The following is a 22,996-nucleotide window of genomic DNA, read 5'->3' as shown; positions in this document are numbered from 1 at the left end:
AGACCTTAATGTGCCTGGTGCCGAAGCTGGTGCCTATTCAACACCACAGGGAATATCAAGCATTATTTTTTCCTTGATTGATTTGAATATGTGGGCTTTACAAATTCTCTTTTCTCCTGTGGCTTTATCTTGACTTTTATAGCCAGTGAAGAAAATACTTTTAAATTTTAAGAACATGGCCTCCATCTGACAAAAGTTAAAAGCAAAACAAAAATTGCTGTCTTCCAGTTGGCAAATGGGAGAAAAGTGTTAGAAGTGTTCGGTTTGAAATAATGGCTGTAATTTCATGTCCTGTGTTTTAGGTGAAGACTGAAGACTGAGAGCACATTTGTCATATTATTTCTTTTCTAAAAAATGTTTTTCCATACTGGGTGATAGAGTTACAGTCTATAAATAATTGTGATGGCCACATCTGTTTTAGCCCAAACGAGATTTAAAACAATAAAATAAAAAATAACGGTAGATGATCTGTACTTAAACTGTCACTTAGTGGTCTGTGTCCTGCCAGCGCGCAGTACTTGGTCAGGTCAAATGTGTTTATTCAACTTTGTATTAGTCACAGTGGGGGAGTTCAACCAGTTTTGTGACACGTGAAAAAAAGAAGTAGAGCTCGTGCTTCTTGTTAATTGAGATCTTACTGAGTATCCAGTCAGAAGCCACGTACCCAAGCAAGATCTGCTCCTGAACCACTTGTGCTGTGCCTTCTCATAAGTCACGTGGGACGTCCGTTTGCACTGTGATTTCTGACCTCTGCGTGTTCTCTGGGTAGATTATTCCTATTTCCTGACTTGCCACATTGTCCTCAACTCACCTCCTCAAGGATCTGTCTTCCTCTCATCCTCCAAATACATTTTCCTGATTCTCTCCCAAAATGGCTTCTCAGAGTTATTTAAAGTTCAGCCAGTGCTTTTTAAACGAGGAGACTTTGGGGTTTTGTTAGAACAAAAATGCTTTCTTTACAGGAAATTATTTCAGGCTGTCAGTGAACCTTGGGAATACGAAAAAGAACTGAAGACTAGAATATTTGAGGAAGAATATAATATTAGGAACTTCCATTCTAGTTGCTACCTGGCATCTCTCTGTTTCTACTCTTTTCCCCATCACTCATACCCACTCTTTTCTACCGTGGGTATGATCTCGGTGCCCTAAATTGACCCTTCCCAGTGTTTTTTACTCAGAAAAAAAATGATAAATACGTTCATCCCACTGAGATAAATGTAAAGGTATCTGTCTGGGAGCCCCTGAGCCCCAGCCCTTCCCTGACATCCCAAAAGGGAGGGATCCATTATTTCCAGCAGATTTGTAATGCCTTGGAGGCCCACAATTGTGTCCCAGTACACTGAAGGCTTATATGCCCTGACACCACACTGAGAACTCTCATTATGGAACTGGTGCTTTGACACCCCTACTGTTCTGCCTGTGATTCATGCTGTTAAGGAAGGCCATGTGAACATCAGGAAAGGTAGAACTACTTTTCAGGGGTCTTCCTGCCCATCTGCTTCTCTCCTGCCCATCCACCTGATTCTAACATTTATTGATTTCCTCCACTTTGTCACACCATCTTCCAGTACCATGGAAGATTCAAGTTAACTATCCCTTAAAACTAGATCACATACTAACTTATACTCTAGTGGCTTTTGAAGTGTTGTGCAGTATTGGCACTTTTCCAGAGGCTAGAGAAATCTTAGGCAAGCAATAATGTCTGCCATCTCAGGAAACAACCTAAATAACTTAGTGTTAGGAAATTTTTTCTAGTGTATTTTCTGAAGGTTATCTAATCATGCCTCATATAGCTGCAAAAGATATACAAGATTGGCTAAAAATGTTATCCTTATAGTTTGAGATTCTTAGATGGGAAGGTTGGCATAAATTTAAAGTATTTGCATTCATCCTAGTATTCTAAGCATTGCTTCCCCCTGCGAAATTTAGCTGAGGAATAGTTATATAAGTGAAGTAAAGTAATTTAATATGTCAAAACTTATTAACATAATATGCACAGGCATAGCCCTCATACAGAAAATATAGGATAGCGGATTCTCTGTTGCAGTACCAGAAAGGTAGTGGCTTTGCCTTCTGGATCACCAGGAATAAGTACAACCTGAGCTGTTGTCCCTTGTGGCTAAATAAGTCATCTCCAATATACACTTCTCCAATATACACTTCTCTGTCCAGCTGCCCTGACAGGAGAGAGAACACTCAGAGCAAAGTTAACCTCCTCACCTTTCTTTCCCATGTTGACCCTGAGACAACTTTAAATCTTGTGCTCTTTCTCTAGAGGAAAGGCATACAACTGAGTAATTTGTATTCTGATTATGCTACTTAAGAACTAAGTGGAGCCCTGGTGGTATGGTTCAATGGATTGAGTGCCAGCCTGCTAACCAAAGGGTCGCTGATTCAATTCCCAGTCAGGGCACATACCTGGACTGCAGGCCAGATCCCCAGTAGGGGGGCGCACAAGAGGCAACCACCCATTGATGTTTCTCTCCCTCTCTTTCTCCCTTCCTTCCCCTCTCTCTAGAAATAAATAAATAAAATCTTTAGAAAAATATATTTTAAAAAAAGAAGTAGGGATAAAAGATTGAAATAACTATATTAGCACTATGTAATGTTTTAAGATTTTCTAGGCAGGATGAAGAATAGATAGAACTATAAAAAATGTGAACCATGGCTTTTTCAGGGAATTGCATATCATATTGGAAAAGCAGCTGTCAGGGTTTGTATTTAGATTCAGTGCTGGTAATACCTGAAGCACTCCAAGTGGTAGAGAAGAGCATCTTCCATGGTTTCTTCATTTGAAACATCTATAACAAGAATCGAATCAAAGATTTTTTTCTACAAGATGAAAGATAGTGTTAGTTTTTGTTTAAGATAACATTATGTTTCAGTTATATTAGTCAAGAGCCAGAAAAGACTGCTAGACAGAATTAGATAGGCATCTGAGTAATTTAAAATTAATAGAAGGGTCAAGCAAAGACATATGCTTAAAAGAAAATATGAATATACTAAATCTAAGTTAGACATTTGTTCTGTCAATAAATGCTGTTTATTTTATTCATAGATGCTTCAGCTTATTAAAACTGATTACAAGGATGATAGATATGGATTTGGAATTCTCAGAAAAATCTTTCTAAGTAAACTAGTATACAGTTTATATTAATCTTAATTATAGGTTCTTAATTTTAATTGTAGCATTTGTATGAAGTAGTGGTTCTGTTTCCTATCATGTAATGAATTTAGGATTATATTGATTATTCAGGAATTTTGTCTACTCTTTAAAATTATTGCCTACAATTGAAGTACCAAGCATGCTTATTAGTTTATGTAGGTGGGCTATCAGACTTTATTCCAGCCTTTAAAAACTACGAAAAGCCAATTTCTATTTTTCTAAAAGATGATAAAGGTATTAGAATTTTTTATCCAGGATATATACTCCAAGAACTTTATAGATAACTAGATATTTTAAAGCAGGTATTAGAAAAGTAACTTTAAATCCAATGAGGTACCTATTACATTATTTGTATGACTTTCTTCAAGTTTGTCCTAAAACTTACTTTATCTCAGGAGTCTAAGAAGGCATATACACTAACCCAGAAATAACTTCTATAACCAATATCAGAGTGAAACTTAAAGGTGCTGGAAAAAAAATAAGAATAAGAAAGAACATTCTGATAAAGCTGGCTTTTACTTAGTTCACTGATCCTTGACTAAAGTTATAGAGTACCGAACTTCCCTAGACTTCTACCAGCCTTACTTAACCTTCTGACTAGCAACCTTAGGCTTTATAGCCTTTAATTAATGTAACTGCTAATTGCTACACTTAGACTTTTTAAAATTGTGCTTATCTTTGCCATCACTGGAGTAGCAGAAACTTCTATTTCCTTATTTCCTGTGTAGTCCTGGGTTAGTAAATGAAAGTATTTTTGTTTATTGATTTATTTTAAATAGTATGTTTTTATTGAATGCATTGGGGTGATACTGGTTAATAAAATTATATAGGTTTCAGGTACACGACTCTATAATGCATCATCTGAATATTGTATTGTGTGTTCACCACCCCAAGGCAAGTTTGCTAATGTGAAAGTATTTTTAAAAGTAAAAGTATGTTTTGGTGTAAAACTTTGAATGGTTATCATTACTACATGTATTTACTCAATTTTGGAAGGTGTTCCTTTCAATTATAATATATCATCTATCACTTTACTTGTAAATGTGTAATAGTCATTTCGTAACCTCTTCTAAACTTCAGGTCCTCTATTTTAGCCTGAATTCACTTGCTAACAGTCTTAACCTTTATTTCAACATTTGAAAATGATTATGAATATAATAAAGCACAATTACTCAAAAGCCTTGGATATTTAAACATCATGTAAATCAGGCAGCTCACTGAAATCTGCAGGTTTCAGTCTCTGCATCTTAAGAAGCAGGGTTGGCCCAATTCCATCTTGACAGCAGGTGGTTTCGGGGCTGAGGCAGAAACCGGCAGTTAATTATGAGCCTTTTCTTCCTGATCTGGATGCAGCCTTTTCTACATATATATCTAGGCAGCCACTTCACCTGATCTCACGAAGAAATGAGACTTGTCATTTTGACAAAACAGTCTTTCTTTGAAAATTCTAAATTTACAGTTCTGTGTTGGGGAAGGGACAAACTGCTACCATTTAATCCTAGACACAGTGACTCCTGACTCTCTGGCCCTGGGCTTGGCCACGTCTGCCTCATCGTGGCTGCTTGTCTCGAGTCACTCTCATTATCTTCTCCCCATTCCCTCGTTTTCATGCCCAACAAATTTACATTTCCAATTTGCTTTTTTTAATTAGTGCTGTCATTATTCTACCAGTTACTTACTAACAAAATATCCAAGAAAGATAGAAATTCCAGGTTACAAAGGAGTTAAAATGTCTAATTATACCAGTGGACACATTTTCAGTCTAGATTTTACTTGTGTACTGTGACATTTTAGAATGTTAGCCATTTGTTCTTTTTCATACTCTCTCAACCACATTCTGTTATTATTCCAAAAGATTTTGCAAAGTATTTTCTAAAAGGCAGAAAAGGAAAATATACATGGAAGGTGCCAGAGACAGAGAATTAATACAGGCTGCTGAATTTTTGAGATGGTGATTATTAGAGTAAGGTCCTGAGGGATCTCTGCTCTGGAAATTCTGGAATCGTCTTTTAACCATTGTTTGTTTTAACTAAATTTATCAAGGTAACCTTGGTTAGTAACATCATATAAATTTCATGTGTACAATTTATGTATATATGTCTACTCTATTATGTGTTCCGCACCCAAAAGTCTAGTCTCCTTTCGTCTCATCCGCCTTTTTTTAAAATCACCATTGGCTACTTAATTGTCGAACATTCCAAGCATTCCCCTACCTCAGGACCTTTGCAGTTGTTATTTCTCCTGCCAGAACGATCTTCGCCAAGTTATTTGCACAGCCTGCCATCACAGTTCCTTCGTGTTTCCACCTTCATGTCACTGCAGAGAGACGCCTCAGGCTAGCGATCTTAACAGGGCTGTCCACTTGCATTTTCTCTGGCCCTTTAACCTCTTTGTTATTCTTCGTTACAATTGACTACCTATTGTCATTTTATACTTAATTGTATATATTTATTTGCTTGTCTGTGGATTCAGGGATTTGTCTCTTCTCCCTACCATATGCTCTGGGCCTAAAATCAGGCACACAGTAAATGTTGAAGGAGCAACATACTTTGAAAATCACTTACCTGTTAAATTCAGCCCATACGCTTCAACTTGACATTCAAATTCCTGCACAGTAAGACTGTAACTTAGTTTTACAGTTTTATGGGAAAAGAGGGCAGAAAAAGTTGGAGGACAGATCATAGTATACCTTAAATACAGACTGAGAAATTTTCGGGCTAGAGCTTCGGCTATAACTTTATTATGACCAGCGGAGCTGTAGGTCCACACAGAGCGTGTCTTCTCTCCCATCTCATGGAGGTGCCCAGGAGGATCAGAGAATCAATGCAGGTACCCTGAGAACACCCAGGAAGAGAGCCCTATTATAGGATGCAGCTTTTAAGTTATTGTAAATAAAGCTAAACTAAGCTGACCTCTGGTGGAGCACAAGAGAAGGTGCTGAAGCCCAGGGGGCTCCTTCAGATCATCATGCTGAATTGGTACATTTGTGTCAGTCTTTGGTATAGAAATCTGCAGCACCTCCTCATTGTCTACCAATTTAAATATAAACTCCAGTCCTTCATCTTTTAAGTCCCAGTCTTCACACAATTATTTCTTAGTATAGAAATACTAAAAAAAAAAATACATGTAATCAATGACTCAACTAAACAAACTACTTTTTTTCATTCTTGGTTATCTTTTTTCCTGCTTCTGTACCCTTTCCTTATACTGTCTCTATGTAGAGCTTCTTCAAAGAGCACAATCTCCAGCTGTCAAAATATCTGCATTCCCCTTATAAGCATGTGAAAGCTCTCCGCCTCCTTTGAATCCTTTTTTGCATTTAAAATGCCTATCTCTTCCTATCTTATAGTCATTTATATAATTTGCCCTATTCTCTACATTTCAACATGGAGAAACTTTCTTAAAATTGTATATCCCCATAACACCTAATGCAGAACCTTTTCCCAGTTGATATTCAGTTAATGGTTGTAGAATTGAATTCATTCCCTTGAAAATGACTTTAAGGTCTTCCAAGGATGGTTATAATTTAGACAGGGAGAGAATAACTTTTGCAACCAGAGCTTCTTCATAACTAATTACTGAATGAATGTTGATAGTAACTTAGCTGAGAAGTTTCAAAATTGCACAAATATTCCCAGCAGCATCTCCCCCAGTTCTGTGCCTTTGCGGCTCCCAGCAACTGTTGTCAAGCTCGTGCATAGCAGGCACAATGCAACCATCACTCATTTTCTAATAAAGTGGAAGGAGAGCTATTTCAAAGATTTAAAACCTAAGATGATTGTTTGGACAAACAAACCAGCCACTTTTAAATTAATTTAGAGTTGTTTTTAGAATAAATCTTGAATGACTGCTGAATAAGTGATAAGGTGAACAAAACACTCAAATAATAAACCTATACTTTAGCCACCTTAACAAATGAATCGCCAGTTTTTGTGATCACCTGATTTACTATTTGGCATTAAATCTTAAAAACACTGTCTTGATTTGCTCATGCACATGGGGTCGTCCATGCACCCAGCTGTATTCTTTTCCATGGTCATGGCACAGAAACAAGCAGGAGTTCATCAACAAAAAAAGAATGTCTCCATCTGCAAGGGCACATAACAGTAAAAAGGGAACATTTCTAATTAACAACAAGACATTTTTTCCATCTCTAGGGACCAAGAGGGACAGATGGTCTCCCAGGGGAACAAGGTATACAGGGTGCCAAGGTAATCTCTGATTTTCTCATTTCATGTACAGTTATTTTGAGCCCATATATTCTACCTGTCTAAAAACTGATGCATTCCCCTATAAAAATGGGGTTCTAAATTTTCTCTTAGTCTAAATACAAAACATATATAAAATTTTTACCACACACAGAAATGTTTTCTCTTTAGTGTTGAACTATATACTTGATGTCTTAATTTTATGGATGTGCATGTATCGGGCATGTATAACTCTAATTACACTCATTAACCCACTTGGTGCTGATCCTTTGTTAGGGTGAAAAAGGAGACCAAGGAAAAAGAGGGCCTTATGGTCTTACCGTAAGTAGTAGAACATTTTCCATCAAAGATAAACATTTGAAATCTTCCATCTTGGGGGCTATGTGGTTAATGTTCTGTGAGGAAGCCACATGACCCAAGCACTCTCTTCCTTTTGCAGGGTAAGACTGGAAACCCGGGAGAGAGAGGAGTTCAAGGGAAACCAGTAAGTAATTAAAAATAAGCTATGAACAACTTCTGTTTACTGTCTTCTCTGACATAACTGCTGTTTAGTATTTAGTATGTTAGACTAACAACGCAAGTTCTTTCCTTCCTTCAGTCATTAGATCAGTGTTTTAATTTGAGCAAGTTGCTTATTCATTCTGGGCCCCGGTTGTACCTACCTGTAAACAGGTAGTTGATAACTTCTACCTTTACCTCACCGTAGTTATGGTTAGTATTTATGTAAAATCCATTTCAAAATAAAATGATGTGATATGATATAAATATAATGGAATATTAATAAAGCCAACACGACAAGAAACTTCTCTGAAGCTTCTTGCCCAGTTTCGTTTTATTTCAATGTGAGTGGTGTGTAGGCCCTTGCAGTGCGGAGCTGAGTGTGGGTGCCATTCGCTCTCCCTGGGCGCCACGCTGAGAGTTTTCAGTCTTCCATGGTACTAGACACTTTCTGTCCTCAAACGTCGTTTCAGTAGTGTACAGGTTTTTCTCTAAGAGGCAACAAGTTCTGTGAGTATCATCATTAACTAAGGGGAAAAACTGTTCTTAAAAAAATAAAAAAGAAAAGTACACATACACATATGTACACAGATACACAAATATATGATATTATCTGTGTAATTTTGAATACATAAGCTTAAATGTATAGTTATTTTTGTTGCTTTCATTTGGAATCATAATTTTAATTATTATATTTTGATTTTTCACACACATAAGTCTATATAATTAATTTTTTAGAATTAGATCATTTAAATAGCCTGTACCTGAAGAGTCAGAAAAGGGTAAGAGAAAAATGTTTGAACTGCCAGTGTCACTAATGTCACTGCATTTACTTGTTCCTCTCTGAACTCTGCTGCCCCCTGCCTGTTGTTTTTCATTACAACACTGTATCTGAGAGCCATCAAACCTGCAATAGCAGATCTAACAGAGAAAAATGACTGCATCCAGGGAAAGAGTTTTTGTGACATTGTATTATTAGTGAACACATAAGCTTAAATGTATAGCTTATGCATTTGTATAAGCTATACATGTAATCCCCAAAGAATATTCTTTGAGTATTAATAGTCATCATCTGAGTTCCTGTTATATTAATGTAAATGGTGTTTGTGTTGACTCTTTTCATTTTACTACAATGTACACAAAGCTAATACGTTATGAGTGAACAAACTTAGAACTCACAAAATTCAAGTTTATCAGATATTTCTAGATAAACGTAAAATTTGATTTTTGGTTTTCTCAATCATATATAAAATTTACTAGAACCATTTTACAACCATAGCTTATAGCAAGCAGATGTCATAGACTACTGGAAGAGTAAAGTTACTTTAGTGGATGAAATGGGTTGGATATTAAACCAGAGTTTATAATAGTTTTGAGGTTTACTTAGTCTATATTTACTTTGCCTTCTTCCTCTTTATTGAATGGAAATAGACTTTTGAGAGCTTAAGGAAGCTAGTATCAATCAGTCCAAGATATCTGGATAGTCCTGAAGATTTATTTGCTTCCACACAGTAATTAATCTCAGTGTCTCTAGTCATTTATGCACTGTCAACAAACAGGCAGTGCCGAGAAATACAGAGACACTGGAAGTCATATCAACCTTTGTTCTGCAGTGTGTGTTCCTATTAGCTATATGTATAGTCTCAGTTAAATAAGTTAGCTCTCTGGATCATATTTTCCTCACCTGTAAAATAGAGGTATCTCTAAATTGCCACAATTCTAAAACTATGTATTTGTTAACACATATAGCACTCTGCTAGTCCTGATTACCAGAAGTGTATTTGTCCCCACACAAAACTGTTTCCACACACACGTCTCAAAGGGACAATCAGTGGGGAAGGCTATGATTCACTGTGTCACTGAGGTAATGAAACTTGAGTAGCTGTGTTTAGTTTTCTAAGTCTTGTACAAACTATAATAATTTGTACTTTTTTATCTACATATTTTTCAGTTGATAAGATTAGGGGGTTAAATCTCCTGCTGTGACTTTGTTTCTATTTCTGTCAAATTCTGTTTATGTATTTTAAAACTTTATTTTTAAAATATTCACATTATAATTATGATGTGTTCCTGATCACCTGATTCTTTTATCAATACATCATGTTCTTCTATATCACTGGTAAAACTTTTTATTCCTGGTAATACTATTTGTTTTAAAATCTACTGTTTGTAGATTGTATTACACATATTATACTTGCCTTTCTCATAGCGTATCTTTTCCATTCAGTTACTTTCAACCCATCTGTGCCTTGATATTTAAAGTGAATGTCTTATATTTGGGTCTTACTTTTTTATTCATTCTGATAATCTCTGCCTTTTAATTAGTGTTTGGCTTATGTCCATTTAATGTAACAATTGATGTGGTTGCATTCAGGTCTGTCATTTTGTAGTTGATTTTTCCTTGTCATGGTGGTCGTGTTTTGGTTCAGTGCCTTCTTTTGGCATTGAATAATTTTGAGAACTTCGTTTTCATTTAATTATTGGCTTTTTAGCTATACTTCTCATTATTATTTTTAAATGGTTATGCTAGATCAAAAGTAGGCAAACTTTCTGTGAACTGCAACAAAATTAATATTTTAAACATTGTGGGTTGTATGTTCTCCATCACAACTATTCAACTCTGTCATTGTAGCATGAAAGCAACCATAAACAGTATGTAAAGGAATGAATATGCCTTTGTTCCAATAAAACTTTATTTATAAAAATAGATGATGGTTCAGATTTCACTGTAATTTGCCATCCCCTGGTTTAAGGGTTACAATATGCATCCTAACTTTCCATAGTCCACTTAGAGTTAATATAATGTGCTATTCAACTTACAATGAAGTTATGGCCTGACAAACCCACCATAAGTTAAAAATACTGGAAATTGGCAATATGTCTAACCAACCAAACATGATAGCTTATCCTAGCCTACCTTAAACATGTTCACAATACTTACATTAGCCCACAGTAGGGCAAAATCATCTAACAATGAGTGCACTGTAGGCTATTGGTTGTTTACCCTCATGATTACATGGCTGACTGGGAGCTGTGGCTCCCTGCCCCCACCCCCAGCATCATGAAAGGCTATCATACTGCATATTGTCAGCCAGGGAAAGTTAAAAACTCAAAACTTGAAGTACTGAATGCATATCATTTTGACACCATTGTAAAGTCAAAAACCAAAAGTTGATCCATCGGGGACCATGTGTAATGCTTAGCATAATTTTAAGGAACTGAAACCATATAGTCCATTTACCAGCATTGTTATTTTGTGCTATAATTATTCTATGTATTTTTATATATATGTATATATATGCATATATATACACATATGTTATAAACCCCATATTGCAAAGTTAAAATTTCACTTCAATATAAATAAAATACTTGTTCTTTAATTAAGTAAAATATGTGCTTTAGAGATACTTAGGAGAAAGAGGCGTTTTTTCATTTATCATGCATTTACTCTTTTGGTGCTTTTCATTCCTTTCTATAATCAGTACTGCCAAACAGTGTCATTTCTCTGTAACCCATAGAACTTCCTTTTGATTTTGTATAGTCAACTTCTTCTGGTGATTAATTCTCTTAGTTTTGTTTATGAGAATGTCTCTATTTCAGCTTCATTCTTGTAAGATGTTTTCACTTGTAGAATCCTGGATTGATGGACTTTTATTTGTTTTTATTCAATGCTGAAAAATTGATATGTCACTCTCTTTTGACCTCCATTATTTTTATGAGAAGTCTCCTCTTATCTATCATTATTCCCCTGTATATAATGTAACATTTTTCTCTAGCTGCTTTCAAGAATCACTCTTGATCTTCAGTTTTTAGCAATTTTACTATGATGTACCTAGATGGATTTGCTTCACATATATCCAGCTGGAAGTTTGCTGAGCTTCTTGGGTAGATAAATTGCTGTTTTCAGTAAATTGGAAATTTTTCAGTTTTGTTTTTTCAGATATTTTTCTACCCTCTCTTCTCTCTCCTTTCCTTCTTAGATGCCAATTAAATACATGTCAAGTATTCAATATCATCCCTTAGGTCTGGGGGCCCTATACATTCATATTTCAGTTTTTTTACCACTGTTTTATCTTTTTTTTAATTAGATAAACCCATTCTATCTTTATTCACTTGTTAAATGCATTGAGTGAAATTTTATTTAGGGTATTGTATTTTTAAGTTTTGCATCAGATACTTAATTTTCAGTTCTGTAATTTCCATTGTTTTTTTTACAGATGCAATTTCTTTTTTTGAGATTTCCTATCTGCTTATTCATTATAAGCATGTTTATAGTTACATGATTGAGCACACTTATGATAGCTAACATCTTTGTAATTTTGGGTTTGGGTTCCATTAATTGCCATTTCTTATGAATATGGGAAAATATTCTGTCCAGTAATTTGGAATTATATCATGGACATTTTGAATAATGTGTTTGGAGACTGCAAATTCTGGTATATTCCTTTGAAAAGTATTCCTTTTAAAAGAAAATTGGCTGACAGTTAACTTGGCTAGATTCAAAGTCCAGGCCCTCTAGGCTCTGTGGTAGGTGAAACTGTCTGTTCAGTGTGTTTAATCTCGGCTTGGCTGCTTGGAGTCTGCCTCACCAGTCTGTCCTTCATTTGTCAGCAAGAGATTTAAACAGAGTTTATACTCAGATTTTGAGGTTTCCTCTCCCTGGCTTTTTCTTCCATCACTTTCATGGAGCTGTGGTCACTCCAAATTCTGCCCTCTGTTTCTCTGTGCCAGTAAGACTATAGGTCTCCATCCTGCTTTTAAAAGCCATCCTCTATGGCTTATGCTCTGGCTAAAAGCCGTTAAAAAATCAGAAACTTACCTACTGATATTTTCTTCTATGTGTAGACTCTTCCAATCTAGTTTTTACCTATTTTTGGTCCTTCCTGAATGCCTTCAGATCTTTTTCAAAAATATTTTTGTCCTGGGTTTATAGTTTTCTAGATATAGGGTTATTTGATAGGAACTACTTGGCCAATATTAGAAGTGGAAACTATTAACAGTTCTTCTTTAAATAGAATTTTCTCTTCTTTAAATAGAAATTTCTTAAAATTCTTATAATTTCATAATTCTTATAATACAAAAAGTATATAGCATTATCTCTATTCTTTCCCATCTTCAGAAAATGAAGCAGAATGCACACAGTTTTATAATCCTACAGTGAAAGTATAGCCATAGAACTAATACGTATATGCTCCTTTGCTTATTGTCATGAAAAACCTATAAGGATGCTTTACATATTTGTTGAAAATAGAAAAGGTGTTGAGTGATCCCTCATTGAAATCAGTAGAAAGCAGTTTGGTATAGTGAAAGAACATGGCATTGGATCAGACATATTGGAGGTCAGATATTGGTTCTGCCACTTATTAGCTGTTTTTACTTCGTACTAATTATTTAACCTTTCAGAGCCTCAGTTTCCCTGTCTTTAAAATAAGATACTCTTCATAGTTATAACAAATGATGTTTATTATTTGTTTGGCCCAGGCTCTCAATAAATAGCAACCATAACAGTCATTATCATCCTTGTCATAGGATTCACAATTGCTGAGCTCAAGTCATGGAGCAAGGAGTTCTGCTTGTTTTCAGTAGCATCTGAAAAGCTTTTTTAAAGGGAGTTTTTATTTTGTGCCAGCTCATGCTTTCCTTCTTCATCTCCAATAAAAACAGAATCCATTTAAATCATTTCATAGCTTTGCCACAGATTTTATGCACCATTAACAGCATTAAAAGTATATATGAAGCCTGATATTGTGTGCAGACACACTGTACAAAGCAAACTGGACAGAAATGATTTAAGGTTCTAAACTTTCACTATGTGTTTCGGTTGGGATCCCTTATGTTGATTCTGTCACTTAATTCAGGAGCCTTTAGTAATGGGTAGCATATGATTTTCATGACTAAAAAAGGGCCTTACTCAGATGGAAGTCTATGATTTTACATAGCTTCTTTTGTCTAACCAGATAACTGTACCTAACTAAACATTGCATTGATGATTGTAGAAGATTACATGTTGCTAGGACCATTGAATATCTCTGCTTTTAATAGAATATTATATTTTCTCTTAGCTTTTAGTTTTAAGATAAAGAGTAACTGTGATCCACTGTACAGTTGCCAGCCTTCCCAAGGATGCAAAGGATGCAATAATACAAAGGATGCAAATTGCAAATAGACAAGGACAGTATTTTATAAATCATTAGTAGTCATCAGTGTTTGGTACACAGTGCATGCTCAGTAAATCTTTGAATGGGAGAATCAAAGAAGACCTGAAACTTGATTTAGAATTTTATGTACCATTTTAGAATATACCCCCACACCTAAGACTCAATTTGTTGTTATCATAGATGGCATGGTATAAAAATGGGGCGGGGAGGGAGAAGGTTATTGGACAAGACCAATTTGATCATCTAGGTACTGAGACCCTTGTGGTTTACCAGGTTTTAAAGCCATAAGTCATACATATTAACACATTGAAAGGATATTATTTTATATAAAAGCACTTTTATGAGAATATTAAAGTTAGTAAAAATCCAAGTTTAAAATAGTTATGCACAATTATTTGTCATTGTTTAGGATGGGGATTAAACATAAGAATACACATAGATATAAAGAACTCCTAAAACAAAAACAACAAAAGAAATATGGCCCCTAAAAATGGCAAAGGACATGAATAGACATTAGTCCAAAGAAGATATACAAATGGCCAATAAGCACACGAATAGATGTTCAATGTAACTAGTCATTAGAGAAATGCAAGTCAAAACCACATGAGATACCACTTCCTACCCATTAAGATGGCTATTACTAAAGGAAAAAGGACTCATGGACATGGACAACAGTGTGGTAATTGAAGGGGATGTAAGGGGAGTAAATGGTAATGGAAAAATGCAATTAAAAATTTTTTAAATAAAAAGTAAAAGTATTGGTCATTAAAAAAACAAATGCACACAGAAATTAACCAGTGTTGGCAAGATGTGGAGAAATCTGAACACTGTGCAGTGCTTGCCACAATATTAGATGGTGGGACTGCTGTGGAAAAGAGTTTGTTGGTTCCTCAAACGTTTAAACACAGAAATGTTTTATAATACATCAATTTCACTTCTAGCTATATACCTAAAAGTATTGAAAGTAGGGGCTCAATGAGATATTTGTACACAAGTGTTTATAGCATTATTTACAGTAGCCCAGAGGTAGAAACCCAGATATCTATTGACAGATAAATGAATATACAAAATGTAGTATACACACACACACACGTATATTGGAATATTATTCAATCTTAAAAAGGAAGTCTTAACACATGTTATACATGGATGAACCTTGAAGACATTATACTGCATGAAATAAGCCAGATGCAAAAGAAAAATATTGTATTATTCCACTTTTAAGATACCTAGGGTAGTCAAATTCAGAGGCTGAAAGTAAAATCGTGGTTGCCATAAGAATGAAGGAAGAAAATAGGGACTTAATTAGTATACAGTTTGGCAAAATAAAAAGTTTTAAAGCTAGATGGTGGTGATGGTGGCACAACAGTGTGAACATACTTAATGCCCACACAACTGTACACTTAAAATTGTTGAAATGGTAAATTTTATGTTACGTGTATTTTATCACAAATGGAAAAAAAGAATAGAGGTAGACAGAAAAGTTAGGTGGAAGGATTGTGAAAGGAAGCTGAGGTAAGGAAACTGATTAAAACATTTTCAAGCACCACTTTTTCTTTATGTTTTGCCTTTGTTTGTTCAGGGTTCACAAGGACCCCCTGGGAGTACAGGAGACAGGGGACTTGCAGGTGAACCAGTAAGTTTATCTTTATAATTTTCTGATTGTGGTTTTCCTCATAATGTACATTTATCTTTCTGACATTATTGCTTTCTGCTGTGGCAGGTATGTTTCTAAAAGCGGCATTTATCATGGACACCTAATTATGCAGAACAAATAATTTGCTGTGGACGTAGGTTTTAGTGCCTTCCTAGTTTCATATCGTACAATTTGGCCCAGTTTTTGATGCAGACTCCAGCCTGCAGTGTTCCTGTCATTATGGATGAAATGAGACATTCACACAGACTACCGGGTCCGGTGGAGGAAAAGGGACAGCATGATTTTTCTCTCAAGGGGACAAAAGCCTTGGCCCTTTCCATGACAGGCCTTTATTGGGTTTCTCGGCACATTACATGATGGTCCTCATTTACTATGCCAGGTTCGTTTTCGGTGGTTACCTTTTACAGAAAACAAAGGAGCCAATGTCACTAATCACATCACAGAAGAGGAATATTTGCAAATGAAAAAGCAAAAGTGGTTGAACTGGTTACACTCATCCTTGGAAGGTTTAGCATGGATTTTAGGAAGTTACTTTGCAGTGAATGTCCTCAATTCAGGGTGAGGGAGTTTTTTAGCAAGAGCAAGACTCATAGTGGCCTAGGCACATTGCAGGCCTGATTCCCCGCAGGAGAACCTATCCATGGGTGGTGGGTCCTGTGGATCTCCAAGTGGGAGCTGGGCCCACACCACGGAGAATGGTCTCCTACAGTTTTTCTGGAAATGCTAAAACTTCACATAGTTCTGTGTTCAACAAAGATAACTGTGTTTTATTGAATCTCAGAAAATTCTTACGAATGACTTGCTGTTAATGTAATGATATTTACATTGCCACATGCACATAAACACACATACAAAATCACATTTATGAGGCCAACTCTATAATGAAAGACCACATAGAAATCCAGTACACTGTTGCAAACAATAGTTATGAAGATCATGTATCATAGAAATGTACACTTGAGACCCATGTAATCTTATTAACCTATATCACCCAATAAATTAAATAAAAAGAAAAAATACCACATACAAAAGTAAACTTAGCACCTGAATTGCTGAAATGTACAAACCTGACAGAAAAGTTGGTACATCAATGATACAAAAAGTTACATCATAATTTCTCAATGTAATTTAATTACAGAGTTTGCATGGAAAATGAATAGTGAAAAGACAAGACCTTGTCACACCTACTTTCTCACATTTTATTCTTTATTGCCTGTGAAATCTTTCTGCTGGAATGATACCAGATGTAATATGATGTAACATGCTTCTAAGATTTACAACATAGTATAGTCTTTCAAACTACTGGGCTGATCTTATCCATTAGTTGACACAAAGGTTTGCAGGTAGCCCTTGCATAGTTTATTTAACTAGTAGCAAATGGAAAAATTCTAAAAGTTGAGTTATTCTTATCAAACTGTATTCACTTCCTCCTTTACATATTTAATTTATGATATAAGTTCTCTAAACAATAAATAAATATTTGATCATATCTGCAATTCTTTCCATTTAAAGAATCTTAGATATGGTATTGTTTTTATCAAAGTAAATTCTCAGTTTTCTCTGTATTTTATATCTCTTAACTTGCCACCCCAATTCTAATATTTATTTTATCAAAAATAATGCAACTTTCTCTTGCATTATTTACTAAATACCTCTTTCTTCTAAAAAAAAATCTGTAGTTCCTTTAAGTCAGAGACCATTGCTTTCACCTTTACAATCATCTTCTCTGAAATAATGTCTGGTATACTATATTTACTTAATGCATATTTGTTTAACTGAATTGACCAAAGGTTATATCTCAAAGATATAATCATTCAGCCAGTAATATTAGATGAAGTGAAATGGAATGAAAATTAGTTTAGTCTTAATAAAGAGCACATTTAAGGGTAGATTATATGTGTCACGATAGAGCTGTGGCAACAGCAGAGACAACAATGTCTTTGGCCTTATACAAGAAAAGATTTGTTATTGTAGTCATAAGTGACTAAATGGCTTAACAGCACCTAAAAATTAACATTCAGGTCACAGGTCACAGGGACAGTTAGGCTAATAAATAAAATATAAATCAATTTATAATGGCTACAATAGACTTTGTTTCATATATTTGAGCTGCCTGGTCAAATCATAGAAAGAAAAGAACAGAAATAAATAGGCAAAATGAGGGACACAAAGGAAATGTCAAAACATTTATATTTTGGGAATTATAAATAGAAGACTGCAACTTTTCTGCAGCCAACACCTGTTACACTTATCTCTTTTTCTCAGACAAAATTCAAAACTGGTTTATTCATTGCAGTGCAACTATTGGGATTTGGGCAGTTGGCCATTCATTCACTTTATCAACAAATATTTATTAAGAACCTGCACTTGAAGTATAGGGGTATCCATGGAGTTTGCAGTCTAATGATAGAAGTATACATTAATTAATAACAAAGATAAAAGAGTAATTTGAAATGGAAATGCTGACCAAGATGGAGGCATAGGTAGAAACCCTTCACTTCATGTCACAACCAAAAGGAGGATAACAGCCAATCTAAAATCAATAAACAACCAAGAGTGCCAGAAAATCAAACGTTAAAGAACTTTGACAACCAAGGAATTAAAGGAAAAATCAACCAGAACAACCAGACTGGTAAGGCGGACAGAGCAGGCTGACTCAAAAAACTTTGGGAGGCGACTGAAGAGTGGGACTCACTGCTGATCTGGGCAGGGCTTCTTGAGAGGGACTGACTTAAGGGGAAAACTGAGGCTTAGAGCTGACTGTGGGCTACAGCTTGGGTTGCCGTTGTGGGAGATGCTTCCAGTCTGACTTGATAGTTTGTTGGAAAGTGCGCTATAGCAAGCAGGTGAGCTGCACTGTTCTCTCTCTGGCCCTTCCCCCACAGGCAGCGCTGCGAAAAGGGTTTCCCTGCCTGGGTGAACATCTAAGGCCCCACCCCTTACAACCTATCAGCTGTGCCAAAACAAAGAAATATGGCCCAAATGAAAGAATAGAGCAAAACCTCAGAACTAAGCGATGAGGAGATTGCCAACCTATCTGATGGAGAATTTAAAGCTCTGGTAATCGAAATGTTTACAGAACTGATTGAGCTTGGTTGAAAAAATGAAACAAATAAAAGATACTCAAAATGAAATAAAGCAAAATATTCAGGGAACCAACAGTGACAAGAAGCAACAATTTAGAACAAAAGGAAGAAACAAACATCCAACTGGATTGGAACGAAGAAACAAGAGAGGGTGAGGGTTCTCCAGGACAAACTGAAATGTTCCAATATCCAAATTATAGGGGTGCCAGATGGAGAAGAACAACAGCAAGAAATCTTGAAAACTTATTTGAACAAATAATGAAGGAAAACTTCCCCAATCTGGCGAAGGAAATAGACTTCCAGAAAGTCCAGGAAGCCCAGAGAGTCCCAAAGAAGTTGGACCCAAAGAGGAACACACCAAGGCACCTGATCATTAATTACCCAAGATTAAAGACAAAGAGAAAATCCTAAAAACATCAAGAGAAAAGGAGACAGTTACCTACAAAGGAATGCCCATAAGGCTATCAGCTGATTTCTCAAAAGAAGCCTTACAGGCAAGAAGGGGCTGGAAAGAAGTATTCCAAGTCATGAAAGGCAAGGACCTGTATCCAAGATTACTCTATCCAGCAAAGCTTTCATATAGAATGGAAGGGCAGATAAAGTGCTTCCCAGATAAGGTCAAGTTAAAAGAATTCATCATCACCAAGCCCTTATTATGTGAAACATTAAAGGGACTTATCTAAGAAAAAGAAGATAAAAATATGAACAATCAAATGACAACAAACTCACAACTGTCAACAAATGAACCTAAAAGAAAAACTAAGCAAACAATGAGAACAGGAACAGAATCAGAGAAATGGACATCATACAGTAGGAGTTCAGTGGGGAGGGGGAAGGGAGGAATAGGGGGGAAAGGTACAGGGAAGAAGAATCATAATATAGTAGGTATAATATAGACAGGAAAAGATAAAAAATGATATAGAAAACAGAGGACTCAGATAGCTTATATGTACAACCCATGGACGTGAACTAAGGGGGAGGGGAGAAATGCTGGAATGTGTGGGGGGGGCAGGGCAGGGGGGAATAAAGGGGAAAAATTGGGAAACTGTAATAGCATAATTAATAAAAATACTTAAAAATAAAAATTAAAAAGTAAAAAAATGAAATAAATGCTCTAAAATCTAGGAATTCAGTTCTAAGAGAATGTATAACAAAGAAACTATCCTAATCTGGGGGTAGGAAAAGCTTGCATGAGGAGGGATATTTGAGCTCCAAGATGGATAGTAGTTATTTAGGCAAAGATGGGGATATATCATTCCACAGAGAAGTTATGAGCCTGGGAGGAAGCACTACATACTTACTTGAAGATTTAAAAAGAGGGCCAACATGGCTGTGGCACAGAGAATCAGAGGAAAAGTAAGTGCAAGATGAGGACAGAAAGGGAGACGGGAGAAAACACAAGCAGTTTTATGAGCCATGTTCCCAAGGATTTGTATTTTTATCCTATGAACAAAGAGATGTAATTGAGAGGATGGGGCTAGCTTTATGATCCGATTATTGCTTTGTTAAAGTCACTCAACTTGATCTCTACAAGGTAAAGATCAAATTGTAAATGATGAAGAAAGGAAAACAATGGCTCCTGTTGCAATAATCTAGGTAAGAGATGGTAGAGCCTTCTTTTCCTTTACATGAGCAGAGAAAAGAAATGCATAGATATAAAAGATTCAAGAGAGATAAAATAAACAGGAGATAGATATCCTGTGTAGGAAGTATGATTCCTAAATTTCTGCTTTGAAAATTAATGAGATAATTATATCATTTACTGAAATTGGAAACACCAACAAAAACCTAGGTTTGATCATGGAAGATTTAAGTTCAGTTTAGCTGTGTTTAATTTGAGGTGCCTTTGAGAAATGTGAAGTTGACAATTAGATACGATATTCAGAGCAGAGGAATTTACTGACGTTAAAAATATTGGAGTCATGGCCCTGGCTGGCGTAGCTCAGTGGATTGAGCACAGGCTGTGAACCAAAGTGTCGCAGGTTCAATTCCCAATCAGGCCACATACCTGGGTTGCAGGCCACAGCCCCCAGCAACCACACATTGATGTTTCTCTCTCTTTCTCTTTCTGCCTCCCTTCCCTAAAAATTAAAAAAAAAAAAATTAAAAAAAAAAAACAGGTAAAGCTGAAAAATGTGTCCCCTGATTGGGGCTAAAGGGTTTTAAAAAATTAAAATATTGGAGTCATTAGCCTAGGGAGAGAATATTGGACTGAGAGAAGAAAAGGGTGTAAAGCTGAGCTTTGAAGAAATTCAACATTTAACCAATGTTTCAAGAAGAGGAATGAACTGGAGAGGAGACATATAGGTGAGAGGAAAATCAGACATATAACTTAAGAAATCAGCCCTAGTCAGAACCTATCTTAAAATCTTCACAATCTTAGATTCCTTTAGAAGTATTTAGGCAAATCTGTGTATTTAACCAAATGATAGCCCCTAAACCAGTCACTTGCTTTTGTAAATAAAATTGTATTCAAACACATTACAGCCATTCACTGGCATGTGAATGTGACTGTATGCCTGTTTTCTTGCTACAACAGCAAAGTTCACATATGTGACAGAGACCACATGATCCACAAGCCTGAAATACTTACTATCTGGACCTTTAGGAAAAGATTTGCTGACCTCTAATCTAGGTTTTAATAACATTTGAAAAAAAAAGTCCAATGCAAAACTGATGTATATAGTGATCCTAGATTTGTGTGATGCACAACTCTATAAAGTTGCCTCAAAAAGAAGAAAAATATTAAGAAAATTTCAAAAATGTACTACGGGACGTAGAAACTGACTTAAGCAGAAAAGCAAGTTATCTAAATAGAAGACTGAAAAATAAGTAGAAGACTGATGGAAGGTTCATGACTTCTCTCTGGAATAATGTTTTCCCATCTTGGTCTCAGTAACTACTATCCATCCTAGAGATCACAGATCAAATACATCTCCTCATAGAAGCTTTTCCTACCTCCACATTAGGATTGTTTCTCTGTTACACATTCTCTTATGTACAAAGAGCTACAGAGAGTTTATTCAATAATTGAATTGGAAAACTGGACAGATACATGCGGAAAAATGAAACTAGACCACATTCTTGCACCACACACAAGAATAAATTCAGACATTGCTCTTAGCAATATTTTGCTGAATATATCTCCCCCAGCAAAGGAAACAAAAGAAAAAAATAAACAAAATGGGATTTCACCAAACTAAAATGTTTTTACACAGCAAAAGAAATCATCAGCAAAATAAAAAGACAACCCACAGAATAGAATGTATTCACCCATACATCTAATAAGGGGTTGCTATCCAGAATTTATAAAGGACTTATAAAGCTCAACACCAAAAAAAACAAACAACCAAATTAAAAAATGGGAAAAGGTCATGAATAGACACTTATCCAAAGAGGACATTCAGAGGGCCAATAGACATATGAAAACATGCTCAATGTCAGTAATCATCAGAGAAATGCAAATTAAAACCACAATGAGATATCATCTCACACCTGTCAGAATGGCTATTATCAATAAATCAACAAACAACAACTGCTGGTGAGGATGTGGAAAAAGGGAAACCCTTTTACACTATTGGTGGAAATGCAGACTGGTGCAGCCACTGTGGAAAGCAGTATGGAGACATCTCAAAAAATGAAAAATGGATCTGTCTTTTTGACCCAGCAATCCCACTTCTGGGAATATATCCAAAGGAACCCAAAACACTAATTCGAAAGAACATAAGCACACCTGTGTTCATTGCAGAATTATTTACAATAGCCAAGATATGGAAGCAACCCAAGTGTCCATCAGTAGATGAGTGGTAAAACAACTATGGTACATTTGCACAATGGAATGTACTACTCAGTTATGAAAAAGGATAAATCATTACCCTTTGTAACACCATGGATGAACTTGGAAAACATTATGCTACATGAAATAAGCCAATCAGAGAAAAATAAATACCGTATGATTTCACTCATATGTGGAATCTAATGAACAAACTGAACTAATAAGCAGAACAGAGATGGACTCATAAATGGAGAGCAAGAAGACAGCTAGGGGTTGGGGATTTAGGGGTGGAGCGATTGAGCTAAAAGGAAAAAGGACTCATGGACATGGACAACATTGTGATGATTTCTCAGGGGAGGAGGTATAAGGGGAATAAATGGTAATGGAAAAAATATAATAAAAATTAAATTAAAAAATAAAAATAAATAAAATTAATATATTACAT

General features: G+C 35.7%; 1 protein-coding gene across 1 annotated transcript in view; it reads left to right on the top strand.

Annotated features, from left to right (window-relative positions):
- Nucleotides 1-22,996, top strand: part of COL24A1 (collagen type XXIV alpha 1 chain) — a 333,553-nt gene that overhangs the window by 199,564 nt on the left and 110,993 nt on the right. The window contains exons 30-33 of the mRNA XM_036026370.1: nt 7,324-7,377; nt 7,651-7,695; nt 7,814-7,858; nt 15,616-15,669. Coding sequence (XP_035882263.1) covers nt 7,324-7,377; nt 7,651-7,695; nt 7,814-7,858; nt 15,616-15,669 — 198 coding nt within the window. The remainder of the gene's footprint in view (nt 1-7,323; nt 7,378-7,650; nt 7,696-7,813; nt 7,859-15,615; nt 15,670-22,996) is intronic.

This window comes from Phyllostomus discolor, chromosome 5 (assembly GCF_004126475.2).
Source record: "Phyllostomus discolor isolate MPI-MPIP mPhyDis1 chromosome 5, mPhyDis1.pri.v3, whole genome shotgun sequence".
NCBI lineage: Eukaryota > Metazoa > Chordata > Mammalia > Chiroptera > Phyllostomidae > Phyllostomus > Phyllostomus discolor.
Note: the sequence above shows the minus strand (reverse complement) of the source record. Positions and strands in the feature narration are given on the sequence as shown.